The 25,703-nt window shown below is 40.9% G+C and overlaps 5 protein-coding genes across 7 annotated transcripts; 3 read left to right on the top strand and 2 right to left on the bottom strand.

The window, feature by feature from the left end:
* Positions 1 to 120: 120 nt before the first annotated feature.
* Positions 121 to 4,041, bottom strand: cfap45 (cilia and flagella associated protein 45). The gene is made up of 12 exons (XM_026317547.1): positions 3,547 to 4,041; positions 3,314 to 3,424; positions 2,995 to 3,107; positions 2,602 to 2,746; positions 2,337 to 2,507; positions 2,028 to 2,206; positions 1,737 to 1,866; positions 1,488 to 1,634; positions 1,166 to 1,279; positions 849 to 1,042; positions 421 to 645; positions 121 to 290 (listed from the first exon to the last, which is right to left on the bottom strand). The coding sequence occupies exons 1-12, from the start codon at positions 3,547 to 3,549 to the stop codon at positions 224 to 226; spliced, it is 1,599 nt and encodes a 532-aa protein (XP_026173332.1). The 5' UTR covers positions 3,550 to 4,041; the 3' UTR covers positions 121 to 223.
* A 96-nt stretch (positions 4,042 to 4,137) lies between these two features.
* On the top strand, positions 4,138 to 8,546 carry slc37a4a (solute carrier family 37 member 4a). Of its 2 annotated transcripts, none has more exons than XM_026296939.1 (9): positions 4,138 to 4,229; positions 4,485 to 5,176; positions 5,403 to 5,635; positions 6,309 to 6,552; positions 6,998 to 7,156; positions 7,255 to 7,340; positions 7,647 to 7,760; positions 7,864 to 8,002; positions 8,090 to 8,546. In XM_026296939.1, the coding sequence occupies exons 2-9, from the start codon at positions 5,029 to 5,031 to the stop codon at positions 8,254 to 8,256; spliced, it is 1,290 nt and encodes a 429-aa protein (XP_026152724.1). In that variant the 5' UTR covers positions 4,138 to 4,229; positions 4,485 to 5,028; the 3' UTR covers positions 8,257 to 8,546. The 2 variants fall into 2 exon arrangements, with proteins under 2 accessions (XP_026152724.1, XP_026152714.1); XM_026296929.1 differs by having other exon boundaries at positions 4,150 to 4,385.
* Positions 8,547 to 8,721: 175 nt separating this feature from the next.
* Positions 8,722 to 10,350, bottom strand: trappc4 (trafficking protein particle complex subunit 4). Its single transcript, XM_026296955.1, has 5 exons — positions 10,176 to 10,350; positions 9,802 to 9,976; positions 9,457 to 9,560; positions 9,198 to 9,324; positions 8,722 to 9,077 (listed from the first exon to the last, which is right to left on the bottom strand). The coding sequence occupies exons 1-5, from the start codon at positions 10,348 to 10,350 to the stop codon at positions 8,999 to 9,001; spliced, it is 660 nt and encodes a 219-aa protein (XP_026152740.1). The 3' UTR covers positions 8,722 to 8,998.
* Positions 10,351 to 10,571: 221 nt separating this feature from the next.
* On the top strand, positions 10,572 to 12,860 carry rps25 (ribosomal protein S25). The gene is made up of 5 exons (XM_026296969.1): positions 10,572 to 10,642; positions 11,132 to 11,221; positions 11,350 to 11,533; positions 12,612 to 12,710; positions 12,803 to 12,860. The coding sequence occupies exons 1-4, from the start codon at positions 10,640 to 10,642 to the stop codon at positions 12,704 to 12,706; spliced, it is 372 nt and encodes a 123-aa protein (XP_026152754.1). The 5' UTR covers positions 10,572 to 10,639; the 3' UTR covers positions 12,707 to 12,710; positions 12,803 to 12,860.
* A 2,960-nt stretch (positions 12,861 to 15,820) lies between these two features.
* On the top strand, positions 15,821 to 25,480 carry sgcg (sarcoglycan, gamma). Of its 2 annotated transcripts, none has more exons than XM_026299242.2 (8): positions 15,821 to 15,977; positions 19,346 to 19,547; positions 20,024 to 20,128; positions 21,215 to 21,302; positions 22,079 to 22,198; positions 22,978 to 23,050; positions 23,296 to 23,419; positions 24,191 to 25,480. In XM_026299242.2, the coding sequence occupies exons 2-8, from the start codon at positions 19,353 to 19,355 to the stop codon at positions 24,356 to 24,358; spliced, it is 873 nt and encodes a 290-aa protein (XP_026155027.1). In that variant the 5' UTR covers positions 15,821 to 15,977; positions 19,346 to 19,352; the 3' UTR covers positions 24,359 to 25,480. The 2 variants fall into 2 exon arrangements, with proteins under 2 accessions (XP_026155027.1, XP_026155028.1); XM_026299243.2 differs by having other exon boundaries at positions 15,833 to 15,977; positions 19,341 to 19,547.
* Positions 25,481 to 25,703: the final 223 nt, after the last annotated feature.

Below are 25,703 nucleotides of genomic sequence, written 5' to 3'. Positions count from 1 at the left end.
TGTGTGAGGCAGTAGAATTGTCTCGGGTCCCATTATACTGGTGAGTTGTTTTTTCACATAGTCTAAAACACTATAAACCAACAAAACATGCTATAGTAATGATCAAAACTTCTAAGAGAATTGAAGTTTAACTGAAATCTTTATTGGTAGATTGAAGTTATATTTCGGCTTGAAATGTGTTTTTCCTCTTTAAGTTAAACCCTGTAAAATGTGATGGAGTCAGTCAGATTAGGCAGGTCTGGACCTTCCTCTCCACTTCGCTGCAGTATTTTTCAGAGAGCCCTGTAGCCCTTTAATAGAAAAATACATCAGGTTTATAGTTAACATCTGCTTAATATAGAGTGAGATTATGTTGTTCAATAGCATAGTGATGTCAAAATATCAACCACAAGAAAGGTCCATTAACCTGCCCATACTTACTTGAGCTCCTTCAGTTTCTTCTCTTTGATCTCATTGAGACGTGCACGTCTCTGCCGGGCTTCCTCGTTCAGCCGATCAGCTTCCTCGAAGATCTCTCTACGCTTGGTTATGGCTGAGAGTTCACGTTCTTTCATTTGTTGTCGGATGGCCTCTGAGTGACGAAGAGCTTTCTGATGCTGCTTCTCCTCCTCCTCCCTTCGTTTGACTATGGCTTCCTGTTGTGCTCTGTGGGGATAAATGTTAATACACAATTCATACAATGATACAGCTTGAATGCATCAAATAATATTAATAAATGGAAACTAAATATTAAAGCCTTAATAGTTAAATATTTTTAATACAAGTAATCTAGGCTGTAAGTAATATTTTCCTTTGCACTAAATCTTAAAGGAATGTCATTTGATGATGTGAAAATTGAAGTTCCTTACTTCAGCACCCTCTCAAACGTGGCCTTCTCCCGGCCAGCCTCAATTGACAAGAGGTGCTCTTTGCGCTGAACCTGCTCCAAGCGAGCCGCCTTCAGCATTGCTTCTTCCCGGGCTTTCTTTTCAGCCAGTTCTTTCTCTTTTTTCCTCCATTGTCTCTCTGTAATTTCTTGGTTCCTCCGAGCACGGAGCTCATCCTTCCAGTTGTGCAGGCACAGGAAATTACGACATAGTGAATGCTCAGAATGCTTTAATGCCTATGAACCTCTGAGAATGTGATTGTTGGGTTTTAATCTATAAAAGCAGCTGGTAGTTTTTACCTGCTCAGCCTTGTAGTCTTTTACTTTTTCTTGCTGGGCCCTCAGCCTAGCAATCTCCAACTCTTTGTCCTTCTTGATTCTCCTTTGCTCTGCTTCATATTCAGCCTCCCGCTCCTTCAGAGGTCATGTAATGTCAATATGAAAAATATATATATATATATATATATATATATATCTTTTAATGATGAAATTAGCTAAAATGTGTGCATGTGAATACTGACAGTTGCTGAACTGAACCTCATGTATGTATTTTCCCTCTTTCACTGGTTTGTCTAATTGTTTTTTGTGAATGTGTATGGTGGTAATTTGCTTTTCTTCTTACCAGTTTTTTTTTGACAAATTCCATATCTCTCATGTCAGCCAGCTTCTCCTCTTCTCTCCTCTGCAGCTTGGTCCGCATGGCCTCAGCATTGATACGCATGACCTCCTCATGTAGACGCTGTTGCTCTTGTCTCTTTTTCTCCAGGGCCTGGAAGAGGACAATCATGAGTATGCATGCGAATTTTCTTCCTTTCCTGTGTATTTTATATATTGTCTCTGCATGGGCTGTGTCTCCCCCTTGTGTCTGCACCTTGAGGTCTTCCAGGTTTATTTTGTCCTGGTTCTCTCGTATCTGCTCTCTCTCCTGCTCTTTCACCTCGTTTTCCAGTTGCTTCTCCTCCATACGTTGCTGGATCTGGTTATAAATTTCCTGCATTCCACTAGAATTAAGACATGCACAACACACACAATAACTATGCTAAACATTGTCTACAAAAAGACGCTGTCAGGTTAAAAAGTTTTTTGTTTTTTTTTACTTCATTCATGTGCAAATGTGCCCAAGAATTATTTTGTCTTAATGACCCAGCAGACCTCCCATTACCCGATCCTCTGCTGTTTGCGCAACTCAGCGATTTTCTCCATGGTCTCCAAGGCCTTGCGCCGCTCCACCTCCATCATGGCATCCAGACGCTTCTCCTCCTCTAACAACTCCACCTGGATCTGTTTTTTCTCTTGGATCTGGGCATCACGAGTGGCTTGACACTGAGCACTGAGAATCAGCTGGAGGCACCACACACACACACACCACAACACATAATCATTAGTATCAGTGTTCACTGTTTTGTGAAAATCAGTAGTTCTTCTGAGCACTTCTGAGTTACAGATACATATTGAAATGTTCACTGTCTACTTTATTGAGATTTTTAATCTCATCCTCTTGCTCCATCCTCAAGGTGTTGGCCCGCTCCACCAAACGCTGTGCACGGTTCTGGGCCTCTAGCTCCAGTTCAGTCAGTGCGTAGTTCTCTTTACGGCACTGGTCTGCCACATAGATTTGATGTTTCCTTTCTTCTGCTGCTTGCTGGAAGACCAGTAGATGAAAAAGGTGTCGGAGGAGGATCATTGTTTTATTGTTGTTAGGACAACTTTTATAAGAGTTTATTTATGTTTCCTACCATTTCCTCTTCTTTCCTCCTCTGATAAGCCTCCTTCAAGGCTTCCCGGTCCTCCTTACTGAGAACCTGGGCTGCTGAGTTGATCCTCTCAAACTCATCTGTTGGAAGAATGATGGACTCTCCTGATGGATCCTTCAATGGGATTCTGTCAAATTAACATGATGGGATTGTATGTTAACTGTCCATGTTGGGTCTCCTGATTTGTCTGTATAGTATATTTCTCATTTTACTCATTTTTACTTCATTTACTCTGTCGCAGAGATTGAATATGTATCAGTGCATGAAGCTGCTCATTCTCAGTCAGTTTTAATTTGTATCTATTAAAATCTGCATGGTGCTTTCAGCAGGTGCTCCTTGCTGACCTGTGCAGTTTATTAGTGGGTGTCAATCTACCTGAGATTGCGAATTAGGTCTTTGGTGATAATCTGAACAGTCTCTTCTTCTTGTTTCCTCTGGGACTTCTCCTTGTTACTGAAGGCTGAATGTCCACGCTTGTCTGCTGATACCTGGACAGAGTTCATTTCAGAAACCCTCTTATAACCTGAGTGATGTCTCCACTTTTTCAACTAACGTTAGTACTGTACTTGTACTGATATATCACCCCACTGATGCTAGAAGACCAATTACAATGGTCTAGAAATATAACTACCTTAGAAATATAAAAACAGACAGCTAAATTTTTATTGGCTGGTCTCAGCCCAAAAAAACTCACCGGGTTTGGACTCCCAAACAGGGTTTCGTCCACCTGAGAAGTGGGTGCCCGTGTACGGTACTTCTGGGTATAAGAGCTGCTCCTTGAGTTCGTGGAGCTGGATGCTAGTCTCTAAACGGATTGGCATTAGTTAGTTAGCTACTTATAACCACCCTCCATTACCTACAACAACCTGAGTTAGTTAGCGTTAAAGGTTAGCATGTCATGTTTCTTATTTCAGCCCAAAAACTTACCATGGTCCTCTGTTTTTTGCTATCCAGGACAACGGCGATAGAGAAAATGAGTCTAGAAAAAAAGACTAAAGTTTGCAGCCGGTTTACTCACAACATGGACTTGAATTTAACGACACAAGTTGAAACCTGGGAGATGTTTGTTGTCCGTTGCCATGGGAGCAAATGCTAGGCTAACGTGTGAGGGGGTGGGGGACATAAATTTGATTAGTGGTTCGTAATTAACGCTAAATATACCTTTTTTTTACGTGCTAAAATTGAGAACAAGAGCAGTGAGTTAGTCTAAATGTATGGTCCTTATCGCTAGCTTAAAATGCAATATTAAATTAACAGTCATTATTTAGCTAATAAGGTTAGCTAGTTAGCTAGCTAGCTCTCATATTAAATTTATTTCAAACACTAACGTTAGTTACTTTGCCTGGAAACGATCAGGTTTAACGCTTATTTATTTTTCACAGCGGTCTGTCACAGTTAAGATGAAAAACTTAACTAGCTAGCTAACTAACCTAGTTAACTGCCGCAAAAAAAAAAAAAAGTTCATTACTGGGCGGCGCCTGTTTACCCACGTGATGCGGAAACTTCACACACTGCCCTTCTCTCCCATGCCCTAAGCTGCCGAGGCGAAAACATGAGGTGGTTCAACACTCACACAGCTGCAGGCGCATAACCTTCCTGCACACTAATTAGTAAGAGCTACACATACACAGGAGGTGGTTTGCTTAGGCCGCTGACTGTGGCTGCAGAATAAACATACGTAGCTAGTTACTTCAGATTTTACACGCCTAATGTTTAGTATCCGTCTGTGTGTAAAGTGTCATGTATTGCCCGGACACTTAAACTGGGTAATGAGCTTTTTTAATACTGTTTATGTTGGTACTTAATACCTTCTTCAGATTCACTACACACAATGGTTGTGTAATCTTTTTCAACCTTTCACACAGTTGCAGGCAACAACAGATAACTACAAAATCCTGCTGCCAGGTCTTTGGCTGTTGAGGACCACCATCATTCATATACCCCTGCACATGGAGGGGAGGCTACCTGCGGTTTGCAGCAACTACCAGACGCCCCAGTGAATCATTAACTGCATTAATGTGAGGACTCCATTCCATTACATCCTCAGATGGACAAATAGCAACAGGGGAAATGGCACCAAGATTATTCTCCAAGTATAAATTGATGCCTGAAGTGAACAATATAGCATAGACGGTGTCGATGTCACAAAGTGAGATCCTTTTCCAACTCCTCTGGCTGGCCTGCAGCATAAAAGCAGCTAGTCTGATTAAATCAGTTTTGGAGCAGAGAAGTTGACCATTAACCTCCCCTACTGATTGCAAACTCCTCTCCGCTCGTCAGCAGCTGCTTCTGTACAGTGGATCCTGAAACAAAGTTCACTGTCACAGACAGCCGAAGTCTGTGAAGAGGCAGCAGCGTGTCTCTCCTCTGGATTGTCATATATTTTTCTCACATTTTAAATCTGAAGTCATGGCTACCACAAGTTATGGGTACTACAGAACAACTATATTTCTGGCCATGTTTGTTGGCTACACACTGTACTACTTTAACAGAAAGACTTTCTCCTTTGTGATGCCTTCTTTGATGCAAGAAATTGAGCTGGATAAGGATGACCTGGGTATGTGATGTCTGGATTTGCATTGACTTTGGACTTTCATTTGCTTAACGATTTTTTTTATAGTTGATGAATTATTTCCCCCTGTCATGCCAACATCATAAGCATAATGTCTGACAAACCTCTAGCTGTGAGTTTTGCAGGAAACTATATATATTTAGAACTACAAAATCCTGCTGCTTAATTTGCCCTATGCACACTCCTTTTCTCTTGTCCTCTCTTTGTTCAGGCATGATCACCAGCAGTCAATCTTTGGCCTATGCTATCAGTAAGTTCATCAGTGGTGTGCTCTCAGACCAGATCAGCGCTCGCTGGCTCTTCTCCATTGGCCTGTTCATTGTGGGAAGCATCAATGTGGTCTTCTCTTGGTCTTCCACTGTCACACTCTTCTCTATCTTGTGGTTCGTGAATGGCCTAGGCCAGGGCCTTGGCTGGCCTCCCTGTGGCAGAGTGCTGCGCAAGGTACTTGAGCTACACACACAAAAAATAAGACAATTTATACTACTGAGAAAACACAGAATATGGTATAATATCTGTTAGATATTAAAGATTTGTGTATTTGTGTTTTACTTCCACCAGTTAAAATCAAAGTATAACATATAATTAGTTATTGTGATCTATTTATGACATTAATAACATTAATTAAGAAGAACAACACCATAATAAAGCAAATCAAGTTTTCATGCCTGAAAGGTGTTTCAATTTGTACTCTGTTTATGAGGTGTGTTCATCTTCAAAAGCCTAAAATACAGCATATGCTGTATATTGCAAGTAAGATCATGTTTATAATGTACACAGCCAACTATTGCCATGTTAGAATCCAACCAGGCATTTTAATGCTGGAACAACAATGACTTTATTACATTTTTTTATTCCAATGTTGTGGTTAAATGTGAAATGAAGAAGTAATAGTGGAACAAAATAAAAACAGTGGATCAGCAAAGGTCAAGTGGAACTTGTCCACATTAGTCACATACTCCCAAAAGTACTTTTCTTTAAAGTCCCTGAAAATCTTATGTCTTTCTGTATGTCATTAAATAGTCATATTTGACAGTGGTAGAGCAACATCAGAAAATAATCTCAAAACTGGTAACACCAGTGCTATATTTATGTGTTTCTTCTCCTCTGCTGTCAGTGGTTTGAGCCCTCTCAGTTCGGGACATGGTGGGCAGTTCTCTCCTGCAGCATGAATCTTGCTGGAAGCTTGGGCCCCATTATTGCCACAGTGCTTGCCCAGAGTTACAGCTGGAGGACCATACTGTCAGTCTCAGGGATTATTTGTGTGGCGGTCTCTTTTGTCTGCCTACTGGTCATCAAGAATGAGCCTAAGGATGTGGGGCTGCCCAATATTGAAGTAGCAGCCAAGAAGAGCAAAGGAGGTAAGGCTTATTTCCCCCGTTTCTTCAGTCAATCAGAAACAAGTTTTTAGAAGCTACTCTTCTCAGAGGGCAATTAAAATCAGGCCTGGTATGCAAAAAACAGGCAATACTCAGTAAACGAATCACAGCATCATCCAGATGTGTGTTTTTGTACAGCATGTGACTCTTGTGTTGTGACTAAAGGTCAGTGACTCACTGGACTCCGTACCCAGTTTGCCCCTCACGTGCAACTTGTGTGAGCTGTGTCTACCTCATGTGCAGGCACATTGAGAAAGTAGTATGTGTGGTGAAGAGATGTTCTGTGATTGACTTTGATTACAAGAGTTATGGGGATATTATGTTGCACCCACTGTGTCACCTTCATGGTATCATGTCATAAGAAGAGCTTTAAAAAAAAACACTGGCTTAGCAAATAAACTCAGCCTTCTGTCTGCTACCTGTTAAGGAACTTCCAGGGATGAATGCACCCTGTCTGAGTTCCTGCTCTCACCCTACCTGTGGCTGCTGTCTGTGTCCTACCTGGTGGTGTTCGGGGTGAAGACGGTCTGCACGGACTGGGGACAGCTTTTTCTCATTCAGGACATGGGCCAGTCTACACTCATGGGTATGGAAGAGGGGTAGAGTGGACACCTTATATATCTGTTGAGAACTCAGTTTGGATACCTTACTGTTTCTTTTGAATCACTATGTTCCTCTACACAGGTAGCTCATACATGAGTGCCCTGGAGGTTGGAGGCCTGTTGGGCAGCCTCGCAGCAGGTTACCTCTCTGACAAGGCTGTTGCCAAAGTGAGTTTATATATTGTACACCTCTAAATTAATTACTTTTCTCATGTTTTTAAGACACGCTTTGATTATAACTGTTCCCACAATATGACAAAATTCCCCTACCTCAACCTACATTCATTTAGGAAATGAGATATCCTAAAAGTAGCATCTTCTATCCTAGTTCCCTTTTATCTATTTACTGACATGAACTAATTAAAACTAGATTATTTGTGTGAAGAACACACTGGTTACTTTTGGATTGTCTTGTAATAACCTCCAGTGAAATTCTGCTAATTTTTTGTTGTATTTGTTTTTTTTTTTGTACAGCAAGGCATTAGAATCTATGGGAATCCTCGTCATTTCATTCTGATCTGCATGATGGCTGGAATGTATGTGTCCATGTACCTGTTCAGAGCCACAGTTACTCCTGACAGTTCAAAGGTAACACTAACATCCCACTGAACAAAAGATGCCTGCTGATATTAACACAGTGTGCTGCAAGCCAAACATCCTCGTTGACGTTATCTTTCATCTGTTCATTCAGATGTGGATACTCAGCTTGGGTGCTGCTTTTGGCTTCTCCTCTTATGGACCGATTGCACTGTTTGGAGTTATAGCCAATGAAAGCGCCCCATCCAACTACTGTGGGACATCACATGCTATTGTTGCCCTAATGGCCAACAGTAAGTTGACTGGTTTTTGTTTGAGAATCATCACATTGTCTATCTTAAATTCTCTAATATGCCTCTCCCCATTTATGTTCTGCTCAGTTGGTGGCTTCCTGGCAGGACTTCCATTCAGCACTATTGCAAAGCACCACAGCTGGGATATGGCCTTCTGGATAGCAGAGGTCATCTGTGGTGCCACTACTGTTGGATACTTCCTAATGCGCAACATACGAACCAAGATGGGTCACGTGTCCAAGAAGGCAGACTAAAGCGTCTTATCCTCTGCGCCCAGAGGAAAACTAAGCCATGACTGTATTTTCATGTATTTCTTGTGTTTTTTATATACCACAGTGTTTTCTCAGCCAGCCTTAGAGGACATACAGTACGTACAAATGAAGCTCAGAAAATTGAGCAGTTCAAAAACATGTTATGCTGGGTGCTTCTCCACAAACAGTGTTTATAATCTGTAAACAGTGTATCAGTTACTCAAAGGACTGTAAATGACTATACATTTTGTATGTCATACAATAAAATGTGGCAAAAACACAACTAGATAGGAGTTTCTCTCCTAAGGCCACTGAAGTACTTAAATGATACAAGCACAAACAGGAATCTGATTTATAAACTGGTATGTTATGTACAGTATCTGTGTTTCTAAAAAAACATTGTTATAATTACGAATGCAAGACCGTCATGATGTTACTTTTTACCGAAAGCACATTGTGTGGTCTTCATCCTGAGAGCAAGCAAAGACTTTAATACATTAATGCTTTTTTCACTCATGTTCGTAGTTTTTGCTGAATTCTCACTAGACCATATTCAGATCATGATGAAACTCAATATGCATGCAGCTGTGAATGAACTCTCTTTAAGTATTTACAAACATCTTATATTTACAATGTGTCAATTCCCGATCCAGAATAACAAGATAATCCACTTAATTCCCCTCAGGTGCAAGTGTCAGAGAACTTCAGACCAAACAGATTCATGTCGCCTCTTCACTCCTCTGATTCAAGATCCAGCTCCAAAGTTACTGGCTTTCTCAGTTACCTCCAAGGCACTCTTCAGATTCTGATCGAAGAGCTCACACCTGAAAATCACACAACCAAACATTTACAGGAGCCACAAAGTAGTGTGAGATGTTTGTGTCAAACCTCAAACACTGCAATATGTAAACTGAAACATCATCTCTGCAGATGTGGCCATTTACCTAATTGGCATTTCCAGAGAATAAAACGGATTCTTCAGGGCAAAATCTGAATAGATCTCATAAATCTTCCTCAAGAGCGCATCGATACCAGACTGTCGAGGGTCTGCCAGCACGATAAACTTTATCCCTGAAAGAATGACCAGTGAGAGAGGCATCGCTTGAATAAGTCAGATATGAAAATAGAAAAGCTCCAACTGAAACTACTGATACTTATGTGGTCTTTCTTTCACCAATGATGACACTTATTTTCCCCACTGACCCGTGAGAGTCTGGAAGCAATGGAGTTTGAAGACATCCGTTTCTAGCATCTCGATCCCTGAGCTGCCGACCTCAGGGGACAACTGGGAGCCGATGGCAAACAACCTGGTGGGGGAAAAACAAAAAAAAAAACAAAATTAAGAGACAAGACCCAAAGTTCTCTTGTTCAGCAGAGCACAGACAAAAAAATGTAATGTTCACTAAAGCAAGTGCTCAGTTTATCTGACCCATGTCCACAGAAAGACTAAAGAACTAGATGCAGAAAAAAAAAAAACCCTTGAGCTTGTGAAGGTTCACCCAGTTTCACTTCATCAGGGTGACTGCTAAAGTCCAGGGTGTGACTTACGAGTGGAACATGGATGCCAGCATCAGCTTCTCATTGGAGCTCAGCCGGGCCCGTCCAAAGCGAATAGACACTGGATAATTAGAGGCATCTTTCAAATATTCAAGGATGTCTTTTCCATCCGCTGTGCTCTTTCCAATCACATCAACTCCATTGATAGACAGCACTGCATGACCCACTGCAGAGAGACAGCACAAGCGCTTTAGCTTCAGAAAATACACGTCAGGTTCTAAAAACGACCGAAACTACAGATCAGGCGGGGTCATTTTATTAGTAACCTACATTCCTTTTCCTTGAATCGTATAGCTGACACATTTTAACTCTTACATTCCCATCGCAGCTAACAAGCTAACGTTACAAATAAAGTTAGCCTCTACCTCTAATTCCGTCCCGCTGTCCAAACGACACGACGACCTTTTCATCGTGGTGTTTGAGCACCAAATCTAGAGGATAGCTAAATGTTTTCTCGACCTCCGTTCTCGGGACGTAGTTGTCATACTGGTAAATTAAACCTCCAGCCTTATTCACCACATACACACTGAAGATCACCATCTTTGCAACGTCCTTCCGGGTTCTGTCATGTGACCTCAATTGAGTCAAAGGGCAGGGAATATCTAAATCACCTCCGGTTTTTTATTATTTATGTCTTTATCTTAATGTCATAACTATCCGTGTAATAGTTTGGTCAACTGATATTAAGTGTCAAAATCGACGAAAACTACGAACGATAGGAAAAACTCAAGTTCCCATAATTCCTCACCGCGTTTCCGCGTGTACAGGTTGTCTAAGGGGCTTTTGCACGGGTGAACTTCCTTTCGCTCCGACATCTTGACGAGGAAACATGGTGAGCACAGTTATTGCACGCTTTGCCGAAATAAAGTGAAATTCCCTTTGTTTAGAAAACGTTTCCTAAGTCGTGGTTGTTGGAAGCATCTTCCGATAGTACTGTGCTTTTCTGCCTTGGCACAACAGCACGTTTAGTTTGACTCATTTAGCTTCGATTAGGTTGGGCTAGTTCAGCTAGCTAATTTGCTAATTCCACCATGCTTTGCTGCTGTACTGTGCTGATCTGATCGATAACAGGCCGAACAAAAGTGGCCACATAAATACAAAGTATGCGGACGTAAGGTTAACAACAAGAACCACTACGGTGTCCGCTTATCGCGAGGACGAGAACAGCTCGTTGTGAGGCTTAAAGCTTTCAGAAGACAAGGCCTTTACATGCCTGCCGGCCCCGCTAACGCTAACCTGCGGTGCCGTATTTCCACATTCATACATATATGAACACACGAATGCTGAAGACATACTCAGACATCTGTTCTTGTGTCATTAGCCTCCTAAACAAGACAAGAAGAAGGACACTGGGAAGTCCAAGAAGGACAAGGATCCAGTCAACAAGTCTGGAGGCAAAGCCAAGAAGAAGGTAGGCACTTGTTAGTATTTATCCATTGATGGCCTTTCTATGTGATGTGTTACTGGGGAACAGCCATGACTAGATGTGCTGTGTGATTTTTGTGAATACTAAAACAATACTCCTGTGTTTCTGAGCAGAAGTGGTCCAAAGGAAAAGTGAGGGACAAGCTCAACAACCTGGTCCTCTTCGACAAGGCGACCTACGACAAGCTGTACAAAGAAGTTCCCAACTACAAGCTCATCACCCCCGCGGTTGTATCGGAGAGGCTGAAGATCCGTGGTTCCCTGGCCAGGAATGCCCTCCAGGAACTGCTTGCCAAAGGTGAACTTCATGTTTTCAGTTCTCAAACCCCAAATTATGTTTAATGAAAAAAAAAAAAAAGGGTTCAAAATAAGTACAGTGTAAGGTTGTTTTTTTTTAAAGGTTTCTTTGATTTTTTTTTTTTAATTCTTAATTTTGGTAACAAGTGGTATTTGAGCTGAGGAAGTCAGTTTGGTTTTTTGCATGTTGTTATTTAAATAAGTCAATCAAGTCAGTCAAAATCCATTAGGTAGTGTTAAAGAAGACATGCAGAGTAATTGGAGTAATTTCATCTGATATAACTGAATGAATATGGTTCTAACTCTACAAAACAGTAACATGCTTTGCTATTTTCAGTATTGCGATACATGTAGCTCACGTGATCTGTATCACACAGTCCTTCAGTCTTGTTTGGTGCCTGTGCATTTACACACTGAGTACCAGGCCTAAGTGTTTCTTTATGTGTTGTGGATGGTACATGTGCAGCGGGACCTCTGCTGACAATTCTCTTGAATGACAAATGATAAATTGCTCGATGAAAGCGAGGGTCTACGAGCGAATGCCATTTTAAAGTGGGCCTTATTCCTTGGATAATTGTGATATTTTCTTATGAGCACTGGCACCTTTATATAATGAATACACGTCACCTAAACTACATTAATGTGTAAAGACTGCACAACTTTGTTTTGAATTTGTAATTTCTGTCCCATGGCTGGCAACATCATTTGAAGACAGTCCAGTCTTGACACATGGAAGATGCTCTGCATCATTTCAAATGGCTAAATTTGGGGTTAATCTGCAAAAAGATCTATTTGACATCTTTTTGCCAACATTGGAGATGCTGTGGCTGAACCCTTTGCAAATCCAAAATAAACACTATAATCTCTCTCTTCCTTTATTATAAAACACGTATCCTGCTAGCACAGAAGAGAAATATGCTGTTATGATGCTTGAAATCATCTGGATTTCAGGCATTCAGTGATCAAGTGTGTGGCAGTGCAGACTAAATAAGAAATGAAGACATTAAATCATTAATGCGAGTGAATGGATGAAAATAAGACTGTATTGATGGAGAACGTGGTTCTGTTTTGTCTTCCAGGCATGATCAAACTTGTGTCCAAACACAGAGCACAGCTGATTTACACACGTAACACCAAGGGTGGCGATGAGGAGGCAGCAGCAGAAAAAGCATAATCAGGTACAACTGCAGAAACTACATCTGCATGCATTTTATCAGCTCTGGGTATTGTTTAGCTGCTTTCACTGACCTACAGCGTTTTTGTCTTGCAGGTTCTCCTGTTTGTTTCCTGTTTGTAATGAAAGGTGAATAAAAGCTGAAAAGACAAAATTTGTACTGTGTATTTGTCATTAACTGATTTATCTGCTTATTTGGTAAATGCAGGTAGATCTTTTTTTTTTTTTTTTTGTCATATTTTGGTTGAGAAATTAAAGCACCACACTGTTGACATCTGCTACTAAATGTGTGCAGTGTCCAGGCAGCATAGTATTGTAGTTTCCATCATCATCCCTGTCAGAACTGGATTTGGGCTACATGTGATTCACTGTCTAATGCTCCTTAAAGATGGGATCTGTTTAACTGCAGGAAGAAATGAACATGCAAAACATACTGTAAGATGTGGGGAGGAGGCTACCTGGGTCTGGTAGCAGTAATAACTCAAACCGTGCCCTTGCAGTAAACATGTTGGCCATCAACCTTCCATGAGGAAGGAAACGTTCCTCCTTAAAAAAGGTACATTGCTTAATGGACAAAGTTAGGGCAGTTGTGGGCACAATGAGTCATGGTGGATTTTATCTCTGCACAGTCCAGTCCATTTCCCTCTGCGTGGACACTGGAAATTAAAAACTTAACTTTACAACAGACAGACATTCAAAGCTCTTGAGACATTATTCTGTTCAGAACAACACACTTGGGATGAGTGTCGTACCAGCTTGAGCCTGTGCTTGTGGATGTAGTCACAGCTCATTAGTGTACCTTGCATTCAATTACCATTGAACACATTTTACTATCTTTGGTAATCAGACTCCTGCGTTCTGCACCTACACCGTGTACTTAATGTTGTCATCCAATAAATTATGTCCTGCCTCAACTAATCATGTTTTTAACTTAAATGGATCCTTTCTAGCTCGATGTGAAAGATTAATCATTTATATCTTCCATTTCTGTCTTAAAAGCCACAGGCAGTAAGTGGTTATGGGATATTGAAAAGAACTGACATGAATTGAATAAGCTATCTCTGTTGTCAGGTGTTTGCTCAGGGCATGATACACACTGGAGTCTTGTGATAGATGCTGTTAAATATCCTTTTGTGGCTACATGGAGCTACCTCTAGCTGCCAAACAAACTGCAGGATGTTCTCCTCTGACAGATGTCACCTATCAGCTCCTCCGGCCTCTCCCTGCCAGAGCCCAAAGACCTCTGTTTTTCATTGGAGGTTGCTTATCACTGATTTTTTTTCTAGACTAGAGAATACTTTTTCAACAGACCAGCTTAAATATTTAACCGAGTTCTTCATAATACAGTTTATCTACAGAACAATTTTATACTGTGCACCCACAATGAAGGTGCATGTTTGGTTCAGACGAGTCATTTTAACCTCAAACTTGCATTTCTGTTATTGTTAGTGCAATTAGTGTTTGGGATCATGTGAGACCTTTCTAGTAATCAGCAATTTAGTAATTTCCCTGTGGCATCACTAAAAATTAATGGTGGGCAAGCTGTGTGATTTCTTTATAAATGAACACGTTTTAAAGGCCCTGCACACCCACAGTGGTGTTTTCAGTTTAGTGTCTGTGTGACTTACCATTGATGTGCAGTGCCTTTAATGACATTTTTAACAATTACATATATGGTTTTGAATAGAGAAGAGCCATTGCTGATGTTATTAAAACCTGCTGTAACTAGTTCAAATAGATATTTTTTCACAGATTTCTTTATCTTGTCATAGCAGCCAAATGCCAATGAACATTGATGTATTTTCAGGCTTCTAATATTGTTCATCATATTGTTGATCACTGTAATCACTTACTAGGACACAGGCATCATTACTGAAATGCCTTTCACCTGTGCCTCTCCTGCTTTAAGTCCAGCTGTGCAGTGTGGAAAGGGTTTGTTTCCAGCATATCTCCACAGGCCTGTTCAGCCAGTAACTGAGAACACCAGTGTGGTTTTTATTAAGGAAAAATGCCTTCGGAACAAAGCCCCTCAGCCCGGCAAGTGCGAAATGTGTTTGCATGGTCAAATGTGGTTTAATTTCTCTAAATTTTCTTAAAACAGCTTTTGTTCTTGAACATGTGTGATGACCTTTATAATGGAAGCTTGTTTTTCTATGGAAATCAGAAATGGTAAATGTAATTGATTAGAAAGAGCCTTTGCAATGAGCAAGAAATGGGTGTAGACGAGTTGTATCTAATTTGTGATTTATCCTAGAGGCTTTCTGCACCTGGTGCTCCTAGTCTGTTCTCTATTATACATGTCTGTAAATGTATCTAAAACTAATAAGTGGCTCTACAGAATAAAGGTTTTCAGAATATATTTTAAAGCCATTGTAGATTTCATCTGTCCTGTCCTCTCACCTTGTTTTCACTAAATGTTCTCTATGGTTTTGCACCAGGATCTCCTGCTTCTGCTAATTCATTAAATGAGTCTACAAAAATCTTTCTAGTGTAAACTGAGAAATCCTTCGTGTACACACACACACACACACACACACACACACTAACGTAACAGAATGAACCTTAATTAAAATCACTAATGGGGTTAAATTTTGAAAGTTGGAGTCCAGAATGTGTCAATACTTCAATCACCTATGTTGTAGCAATGTTTTTAGTATGTTTACTGAAACATCTCTGCCTCCTGTTTATCGCTGTGTTTACTGCCCGTCTCTTCTGTTACTCTGACCCAGTACCTGCCCTCTTCAAGGTCCAGCCGTCATGCTGCCTGCCAGCTGACACAGACCAGCTTAACTTCATGTTGAGAGCCATGACTGAAGTCCCAAATTAGACCGTACTGCATCGAGCCTTGGGTTGGGCAGTCAAAGTGACTCACTGGTATGCATGACAAATAACTGCCTCTGTTATGGATGGTCTCTCTGTATATGTATGTATTTGATTGAACCTCTAATTCTCCTCCTCTCTCTCTCTCTCTCTCTCTCTCTCTCTCACTGATGATATTCAAATGACTGCAGACAGGCTAAAAAGGCAGAGGGAGGCAGAGAGAGAGAGAGAGAGAGAGAGAGGGAGGCAGAGAGCATGCAGGGGAGTGGGAGCGCCGTCTTGTGGTGATTAGCCAGGGCACTTCCAGTGCTGGATTTATGGCACGCAGCTGTTGAGTGGCTGACAGACGTGTGAGGAGCTCAAGAACTGCTGCTTCTCAAGCTGCTTGTACCAGCTCCAGCTCTGCATTCAGTCGCATAGGAAAGAGGACTGCTGAGCCTCAACAACAAGGGTGAGTACTCTGCCTGTTCTTACAGAAATAGTCCTTTGTTTCTTTCATAACCTCCCCATTTAGAAAGTTTCACTGCTTTTGTAAACGTGTTTTTATAATAGCAACCTTCAACCTATTGGACGTGTTCCCCCCACCCCATTCAGGACATTAGACTTGAGTCTAATGTTGTGTTGTGATTACTTTCTAGTTCTTACAGAGGTAGTTTGGGATTTGGAAAAATGTTTTTAGTTGCCAGCTGTCAGCAGTTTTACCATACATGGCCAGCAACACTGAAATATAAAAATAACTCTGCCAAAGAGCTTCTCACTAAGGTTTTGTGTGTGTTATGAGTGATACCCCAGTGTTTAATCGTTGTTCATTAGTTACACCCATGCAGCATGTGTCCTTTGGAGCTTTTTTTTAAAAAATATATATTTAGTTCACAATCCTGAGCCCTATTTTTAGCAGTTAAGGCATCACAGTAGAGTGGAGACGTGATGCCGGCTGCTTACTAGACAGACAAACTTCAGCCCTGTGCTCAGCTTTCGATCTCACTTCCCTCCACATGCCGGGCTCCTCTGAGTGTTCCTCTGCCAACAACCTCCAGCTGAACAATTTGAGCTTTTCTGACTCACTGAAACTTCTGGCATTTGGTCAAGTGAAGCCTCAGCTCAGAGGGAAGCCCGGATTCTCAATTCCAGCCAGTCCATGTGGGTTTAAAGTGAACAGTTCACCTGTCCGGCCCAGCCTCTTACTCACACTGAAAGGTCAGAGACAGAGCCCGGCAGGGAGCATCACTTCTTCAAGCTTAATAGAGAGGATGCACTGGGATAAATAGCCCTGCAAACCACTGTTTTAGAGAACAGGGGACTGTGTTAGAGGTCTGCAATGTTTTTGAAACTTGGATTTAAGTTTCTTTCATAGAAAAGCTTAAAAAAAATAAAGGCGCCTAATTCCTTGAGGCTCTATGGTCAGGCTGTATTTCCGATCATAACATCCCATAAATTGAGCATTCCTGGCACTTGAGCAGTGTGGCTGTTCAGGCAGTGTTTATTTGGGTTGCTATGGAAGGATCGGTCTGTGGCTGAAGGGCTAGTGGAAACTGCAGCTGGAAGACGCCTTTAAAGATCCAGCCACAAAGCTGCTTCCTCTTCCAACTGCTGCTGAAGTAAGGAGGATTCTTAATGCTTTCATTTAAAGCAATTAGTCTGGGTTAGATCAAATCCATTAACATTATAATGAACAAATCCAGAGCTCCTTCATCTTCATTTCTCATTTGTCCAAAGCTGAGAGTTGGGCTGATCAACATGTAAACATGTAAATACATAAATGACCCGGGGTTGTTAATAGGTATAATGTGGGGGTAAAAAAAATAAAAAATAAAACCCAACTGAATCAGTTTTAATGAAATGAGCAGTTATCAAAGTGTTCCCTTCACTAAAAGTTGCTGCTGCATTGCTCAGATGCAATTTGTCATTAGGACTCATTCACACAAGTGGTTAATAAATATAAATGATGGGAATATTTGTGCAAAAAAAAAAGAATATTTCTCACAACGTTCTCTTTATCAGCTTTCACTCTTCTCCCCCTGAAAAGAACTTTTTTCCTCCTTTTTCATTCCTTTGTTTGGTTGTGAAATAAGGGCTATTTATCACAGCTGGACCTGCAGGCTGTGTGACGGGTCTTGTGGAGAAGCAGATTTGGACATAGAAATGCTCTCAACCTTTTATGCTGATCCAGAAAGAGATGAGCTATGGAGACTATAGGTTTTCATCCTCATCTGCCTGAAACATCTTCTCCAGAACCTCAAAGAACTCAGAAAGCAGTAGCAAGCGCCCTTTGGCTTTGTCCAGCAGCCCTTGTTGTGAAGGCAGATTGATGATTTACCTCCATCACTTATAGAAGCACAAAGTTTTTGCTTTTTATGCAAGTTGTTGCTCTCAGTCTTCTGCTTGTATCATCACTGTCTACATGGGAGTCACACTGGAATTTTTATACCTGCCTGAACATCTTAGTGTCAAAGAAGAAAACTGGCTCCTTTTAACATGATGGGAAACATGTTTAGTGTGGCAGAAAGATGCAACATCTGTCCAACATCAGCCTGGCTACTGGAGTTTGGGGCCATCAAGTTCAGAAAACACTGCTGAGATAACTTGGATCTAGCTTTGGTTCTTATAACTTTATGGATAATTGAGATGTGGTGGGTCCAAAGAATTGAAGAGTTGGAGCAGTTTGTTGCTTGGAGAAAACTGCAGTCCGTCTTTGTTTTTTGCTGTTTTATTGACTCATCATAATGACAGCATTTTCTTCAGGCCTTGTCCTCAGTGAAAACAGCTTTCTCTGCAGCCTGTGTCTAGTTATTAATGGCCATTAATCAATAGAAAGCGCTCTGTCATTCCTCTCTGCAGCCCTGTGAGGCTGAGCAGTCCTTGGCTCCACTGTACTCACACACACTTCCTGTATTGTTGTGAAATCTGTCCCTGAGGTTCCCTGTTGTCACTGTGTTGGATGGTCTAAATATGCTGACTGGGGGGGGGGGTTCACAGGTTCTGCAGTCCTGCAGTTAGAGCTCTTTCATGTGAACTAAATACAGAGAACTTCAGGTGTCATAACTTATACTTGCTGTGTTTTGAAATATGCTGACATTCACCTTTTTTGATTTTTGTCATTGCTAGCCTGCTGCTGTGTGGCCAGAAATTACACAGCAGAGTGCCATTTTTCTTTGCCTTTTTGCAGAGCTGCTGGAAATTCAGTCAAGTTTTCCATTGGTGCAATGAGCCTGTTATCCACTGGGTCTGTGGACGGGCTCTGGGCTCATAAATGACATACTCTGTGAACAAGGCAATGTATAGAGGTGGAATTAAGCAGCATGTACACAGTTTATTTTGTAGTCTGGACAGGTGAGTTTAAGTTCTTCAGGACATGTGAAGGCCATTTGTCAGGGATATTTTACCCAGAATCAATTCATCCTTCCTCCTTCAATAAATTATTAAGAGCTCAGACAAAGCATTTGCCTGAAAATAATGAAAGAGCCTCAGAAGTGCAAGAAAAGATTCATAACCTTCCACTTTGGCAATAAACAAATACAAGAGGGCAGAAATTCAACTAAATATTGTTACTAACCATGTACCATCATGTTATTAATATTGCTCTGACAGACTTTGCAGCTATAATGAAATATAGTATTTGTTTTATTGAACAAATGTCTTACTATATACTGTTAGTATATAAAGTTGCTTTCGATGTCTTTTCTCTCTCACACACTCTGACACGTCACGTCCGATATCTCTGACCAGCCCAGATGAATGTCTGTATTTTTTATTTATTTTGTTTGTTTGTTTTTTCCCCCCTTCCTGTTGCCCATGTACCTGTCTCTGTGTTGAGCCCAGGCAGCAGATGGTGCAGGAGCAGTACGTCACCACCACCGAGGGCAGCAGCGTGCCCAGTCCGGTGCCTGACCATGATTACAAGATTGGCATCTATGGCTGGAGGAAGCGCTGCCTCTACCTGTTTGTCCTGCTGCTCATCATCATCCTGGTGGTCAACTTCGCCCTCACCATCTGGATCCTCAGGGTGATGTGGTTCAACACGGTACGCGTGACTCACCTTGGCAGCTTGTGTTTTCAGCGGGCATGGTTTTTGCTCCTTTCTTCCCTCTGTGCTCTTCCATGTATTTTAGTATAATTTCTCAACAAGCAATGTCAGGCCTGTTTAATTCGTTTTCTAGGTTTTGACAATGTATCCATGACATTCAGTAATAGTGTTAGTATTATCCATCAATACTTGGCTGTCTAAATATGATGATGATTCATATGTTTGTCTTGTCTGCTTTCTGTCTAAACTCCAGATGGCATTCATAGATTTATGCAGAAGCAGAACAAGTGATTCCACAAACACACATACACATATATATATATATATATATATATATATATATATATATACCGTGTGCACAGCTAAAGCACACGGCTGCTTTATAATGAGACAGCCCTAAGTCCAGCAGCAAACTGCTGCATGTCTTGAACCTGCCTCGCTGAATACTTGTCTAATTTTGGCTGCTATTGCAGGAAGGGATGGGACTATTACAGGTACACTCAGACGGGGTCAAGCTGGAAGACGGAGAGTCAGAGTTTCTGTTTCCTGTCTATGCTCAGGAGATCCACTCCAGAGACGTAAGATGATCAATAACACACATCTTTGCTCATATTGTAGCCTTATACCCCAAAATCTAGTGTTGTAGAGACTTTTTATCCAGCTGCATATCTGTGACTTGTTTCCTGAGAGATGAGTCAGAACAAACTGGATTTGGCAGACCCACACAGTGCACGTGGTGGTTCAGTGAGCTCTCCATTAACCTCAGGATATTTGTGGTGGAAAGTAGTTTATGGCCTGCCTTCTAGCAGCAGATGGGAACACTTTGCTGCAGTTGTTTACATGTTATGGCTTTTCTTGCTCATTGCAGCAATTTTTTTAGCATTCCTTCTTATTTTATGGGTCTCATTAAAAAGGCAGTGTGTTCCGTGTTTATGGATGGACACTGTCTCTCAAGTATTCTGTGGATTTCTAGTGAGAGTCAGGATGTACTGTGCAGTCGTCTCACCTTAGACATGTAAAGGCAGTTTCTTAGACCTTGACGTCCTTACAACTGTGAAATAACAGAGGTGGCCTAAGGCTGCCTGATACAAACATCTGAAGTCTACTTTCTAAATTACCTGGTGTTGTATCTTGTGCTAATATTTCTATAAAGAGCATCAGTACCACTTATAATAAGGCACCTTCATGAAGGCTTGAAGAAGGAACTGATAACTATAAATTTGACTCTAGTCAATTGTTCAATTTATACATTTTTATAACAGTTTAACGAAATGCTAAGACACTAAACGCATTAATGCACAATTGTTTCATTGCTATGACATTACTGATATTTGGGTAGATAATGTTTAGTATTAATATTTTCACCGTCATAGCTGAGTTTATTTTAACATTTGCTGATTAGCATAAAAAGTGAACCACAGCTGAAGATGATTTTTTGCAGGCACAGTATTTATTGATTTAATCATTTTCAGGATTTATTTTTTTATCTTTTGGTTCAAATCCATGAATGTGAATGTCTTGATGGAACTAGAGGGAAAGGTCAGGTGGACCAATAAATGACATTCCATGCTTTCATGTACTGGGAATAAATTTCCATTTTTATCATGTTTCAGATGTGCAGTGTATTAGTGAGATTGCCCCCCCCCCCTTCCTTCTTTTTGCAGGACACTTCACTTCTTGTGCACTCGTTGGAAAATGTTTCCCTTAATGCCCGCGATGAAAACGGTGACGTCACAGGGAGGACATCAGTGGGTAAGAGCCTGACAGAGGGTTCATGTACACCACCACACACAGCAGTCATGCATCATAACAAAATATCCCACTGATGTATGAGGGTAATAGTAAAGTCATTCATGCACTTGCCCTGCAGCAGTTTCTCATCCCATATTAACAGTGACAAGAAACCGTCTTTCCATTTATAATCTCTTAGATTTTCATTTAAAATCCATAAAATGCAACATCCCTCTCTCTACCATGGCTGCTGGGTTGTTTTATATTACACAGAGGGCCAGAAGCCTGTGGAGGGTCATATCTGTGTGTCTTTTATGGCTCACCAGCGGCTGCATTGGGCTACTTTGTCATACTTAAAAGGCCAGCAAATGACCCAACTAATTGCTGTGTTCCACAGGGCTGTTGTGTGTCCTTGATCATTAAGACATAAAGACCAGAGCCTGTATCCTCTGTCCTCTGTGAATAAAATGCTTTTTAGCCAAGTTGTGTGCGCTGAACTGGGTTAAATACTCCACTGGTTGATTTGCCTGCTTTATATTTGCTTGTTAAATGACTGCAAACACTGATGTAGTGTCGGGAACATTTGGAAAACCTTTATTTCATTTTAGTAGGTGCTTGTTGTTCCGCTTTTCTCCCACCACATCATGAGTAAGGAGGCTCAGATTTTCACAGTAAAACATGTCTTATTACACTTTCTAAGCACATGTTTGAAAATAATTATATTAAAAGAAAGATTTAATTTGGATTATTGTATTTAAGTCCTTCATGTGTTCTTGTTGTTGTTGTTGTTGTTACAGGTCCAAAAGAGGCTCAGGGACATGTTCGAAATCTGCTCATTAACTCGCACAATGACAACATGCTGTTCACTGCAGATGGTGACCAGGCTGTGATTGGACCAGACAAACTCAGAGTCACAGGTATAGCAATGGCTGCCACCTGCTGTTTCCATGGAAATATTGCATACTTCTGTGCAAAAATATTTCCCACATTTGGAAAAAGGTGATACTGACAACAGATGTGAACTCAATAGCAACAGTTTGGTTTGATGGGGGATAACCTGTGCTACAACCCAGCAACCAAGGAAAAGACTAATGCAGTGAAGTAATAATGTCATACACCTGAGTGCATTCATAGCTCTTAAGTACACTAGATGAACAAAGTGTCAGGAGCTCGGCTGTTTAAACCTGAGCATGCATTAATGCCACGTAGGTGAGACACATCTCATTACCTGAAGGTTTTCATTTATTATAGTTTTAAACCCACAAAAGAACTATCACAGAACAGCAGTCAGGTTTTCTAAAATCCATGAAACAAAGCTTTGTCCAGTCCAGTGGTTACAGTCTCCTGTAGTCTCCTGTAGTCTCCTGTAGTCTCCTGTAGTCTCCTGTAGTCTCCTGTAGTCTCCTGTAGTCTCCTGTAGTCTCCTGTAGTCTCCTGTAGTCTCCCTTTGTCCGATTTACGAAAGTCAAGATGAGCAGACAACCCACTCTTTAATAAAAATGTTTGTGTTTAAACAAACCAGTATGTTAAGGTGTGTATAATCGTCATTTAGGATATTAAGATTTTCTAGTTGGCACAATCCAAGTGTCTGAGGATTGTATTGGGTCGTGTGTGTGTCTTCCTGACTGCAGCTGAATCTGTAACACATGTTGATTTGACTTCAGTTAAAGTCTGTGTGTGTGTCTGTCTCTGGCAGGTCCTGAAGGGGCGCTATTCCAGCATTCAGTGGAGGTGCCTCTGCTAAGATCAGAACCTTTTAAGGACTTGAGGTCAGTATTTCAGGCGTCTTGTATGGGTTATATTGTGTGATTTGGCAGTAACTGCCTCAGACTTCACAGGAGAGAGAAAAATGACGTGTAACATATTTCAGACTGTAATTTCACCTTCATAAGGTTAAACCTAAGGGCCCTCACTTTGACTGAATCTGAAGATTAGTGCTTCATTTAAAAAGCAGTAGATGTTGATGTTGATGAAAGCTTTATTTATTTTGCTGAGATGTTTTTTTTTCCCTAAGGTTGGAGTCTCCTACTCGCTCCCTCAGTATGGATGCACCAAAAGGAGTTCATATCAAAGCTCTGGCTGGCAACATTGAAGCTGCTTCCAACATGGATGTTATTCTGCAGTCGAGTGTGGGACTGGTAAGAAAAACAGGGTCCACTTCCTGGAGTCTGCTATACACTATCTTTGGCTGTGTTTTCTTTTTTTTTTCTTTCTTCTTTGAGTTAGCAAGGGAATATATACTGTATGTCTTTCAGCACCGTGCTGCCTCATGCTTCTATAATCTGAGTCACACCTGGGAGTTCAGGTTTTAGCAGCAGTTTCAGCTTTATCACATTTATTGGACAGTTTTGTCCAAAGTACTTTACAGACCCTTGGAGAGCTTCTGAGTTTTACTTTAGATTTATCTATGTATCCATCCTGCTGCAAAACATAACGTGTCTGTTGCTAGTGATTCTTACTGACTGAAAACTGACATTACATTGTTCTGTGTTAACTTGTATTTGTGAACATGAGTTTTTACTCAAAGAAATGAATGAGACTTGTATATAAGCCATATTGACTTTGTTGCCTTCTAAAAATACCAAACGTTGTTTGGGCTCTGAGTCCTGAGTATTCGTTACTGCTAACAAGCTGAACGACAGAAAGCGTTTATGAAATAAATTCTCTGACGAGATAGTTGCAGAGTACTTTTTAATTTATTTTTATTCCTTTCCACTGGGAAGAAAAATGGATGTGTGAACATGTCATAGTAGTAAAAATAACTCTCGTGTGTGTGTGTGTGTGTGTGTGTGTGTGTGTGTGTGTGTGTGTGTGCGCACTCAGCTTATGTAGAAAGAATGACAGTGACATTTCCTTGTTGATTCAGTTCTTTTAATCGTCTTTGGTCTCCACGTTGTCTGTGTGTGCAGCTGGTGCTGGATGCTCAGATGGTGCGCATGCCGAGCCTGCCTGTAAGCAAAGAAGGAGTCCCTGGATATGCTGAAAATCTCTACGAGGTCTGTGTCTGTCCTAGCGGCAAGCTCTTCCTGTCCAAGGCGGGGGTCACCTCTACGTGCAGTGATAACCAGGACTGCTAAATAAACTCTGACAAGGTAATCGATTATAGATGCATCTTTTGGGAGGCAACAAGCACAACAGTTTATATCCAGACAGTTTTTTAAAATCTTTATGCCACAGTGGATCAACAATGAGCTCAGTGCTCAGATCCCACTGGCACATTGAGGCCTGTAAAAATGCAAATGCCTGCTGGCATAAATGAAAGGGATGTCATGAAATGCATTCTCTGCACTTATGACCTAACTATTCAACTGAAACAAATGGGCAGTCAACTTCAGAGTTTTGTGGAGATCTTTTATTAAAACACACAGTTTCATGGCTGGGCAATGAGGAGCTGGTAACGGCTTACATCCTATGCAATATTATCTTGTGGTGCAATAAATGAAATTGACAGATATGAAAGGTTTGAAATAAGGCCTTTATTTGTGTCAATACAAAATGAAGAATAATGTTGGCAAAAAATATTTATTTTTGGTTTGTGTGTTCTGGCTCCAAGCACTTATACCAAGTGCTGTTACCAGTAGTGCTTTTGTTTTGGTGTTTAGCATGTTTTTATCTGACTGACTGGGGAAAATTTTTTTTTTCCACTTTATCATAAGGATATCTGTTGTTTTTAACCCTTTAAAGAAAGTGTAATCATACATTAGCTACAAAGCAGACAGGTTTTATTTCAATTAAGCTGTTCTGTTTGTTCAATAACCTCATCTACGGCCAAAGGGTCTATGACTAATAAAGCATCAAATTTGACCACAGCAAAAACAAAACAGTTTTAGTAAAGGTACTTTGGATGTGTGTGGTTTATGAATCTAAGTGAGAAAATGAGGTTAATCAGTTTTAGCTTTGCCATATGGAGCAAATATTCCTTGAATTTATTTTCTCTGTGCAGAATGTGCATGAGAGATGGTTTGCCTGCGTTTAGATTTAGTTCATTTCAGTTCATTCAATCAAAAATGGCAATAATTTGAAAGGATGGTTATATTGAGTCTGGCATAAAGTTTTCCTACATCTCTTTTCATACCATTATCACTGTTAGTGTTAACACAGTTAAATGTAATTGTCACCTATGTACTGGCAGATTTTGATAGTGTGTAATGTGTATTTATTAATTTTGTATGTTGAATAAACTTTGTGCTATTCTTCTATGATGTGTCTGTCAAATCCTATGGACAGGAGGGCACCTAAGGGTGGACAGCAGCTCCCACTGTTTACTGCTGTGTGCTAAAGCTGCATAGTCGAGGTGCATACTTTTACTTCCTATTCATGCTTTTTGGGGTCAGTGCAGCACTTTAGTGGAAGCCTCTGCAGTACCACCATGATGTACAGCAGTCAGTCTGCCCATTAACACAACTCTCTGATCTTACTCCT

The sequence above is a fragment of the Mastacembelus armatus genome, chromosome 13, assembly GCF_900324485.2.
Source record: "Mastacembelus armatus chromosome 13, fMasArm1.2, whole genome shotgun sequence".
In the NCBI taxonomy this organism is placed as follows: domain Eukaryota; kingdom Metazoa; phylum Chordata; class Actinopteri; order Synbranchiformes; family Mastacembelidae; genus Mastacembelus; species Mastacembelus armatus.
This window is presented reverse-complemented; position numbering and strand designations above follow the sequence as displayed.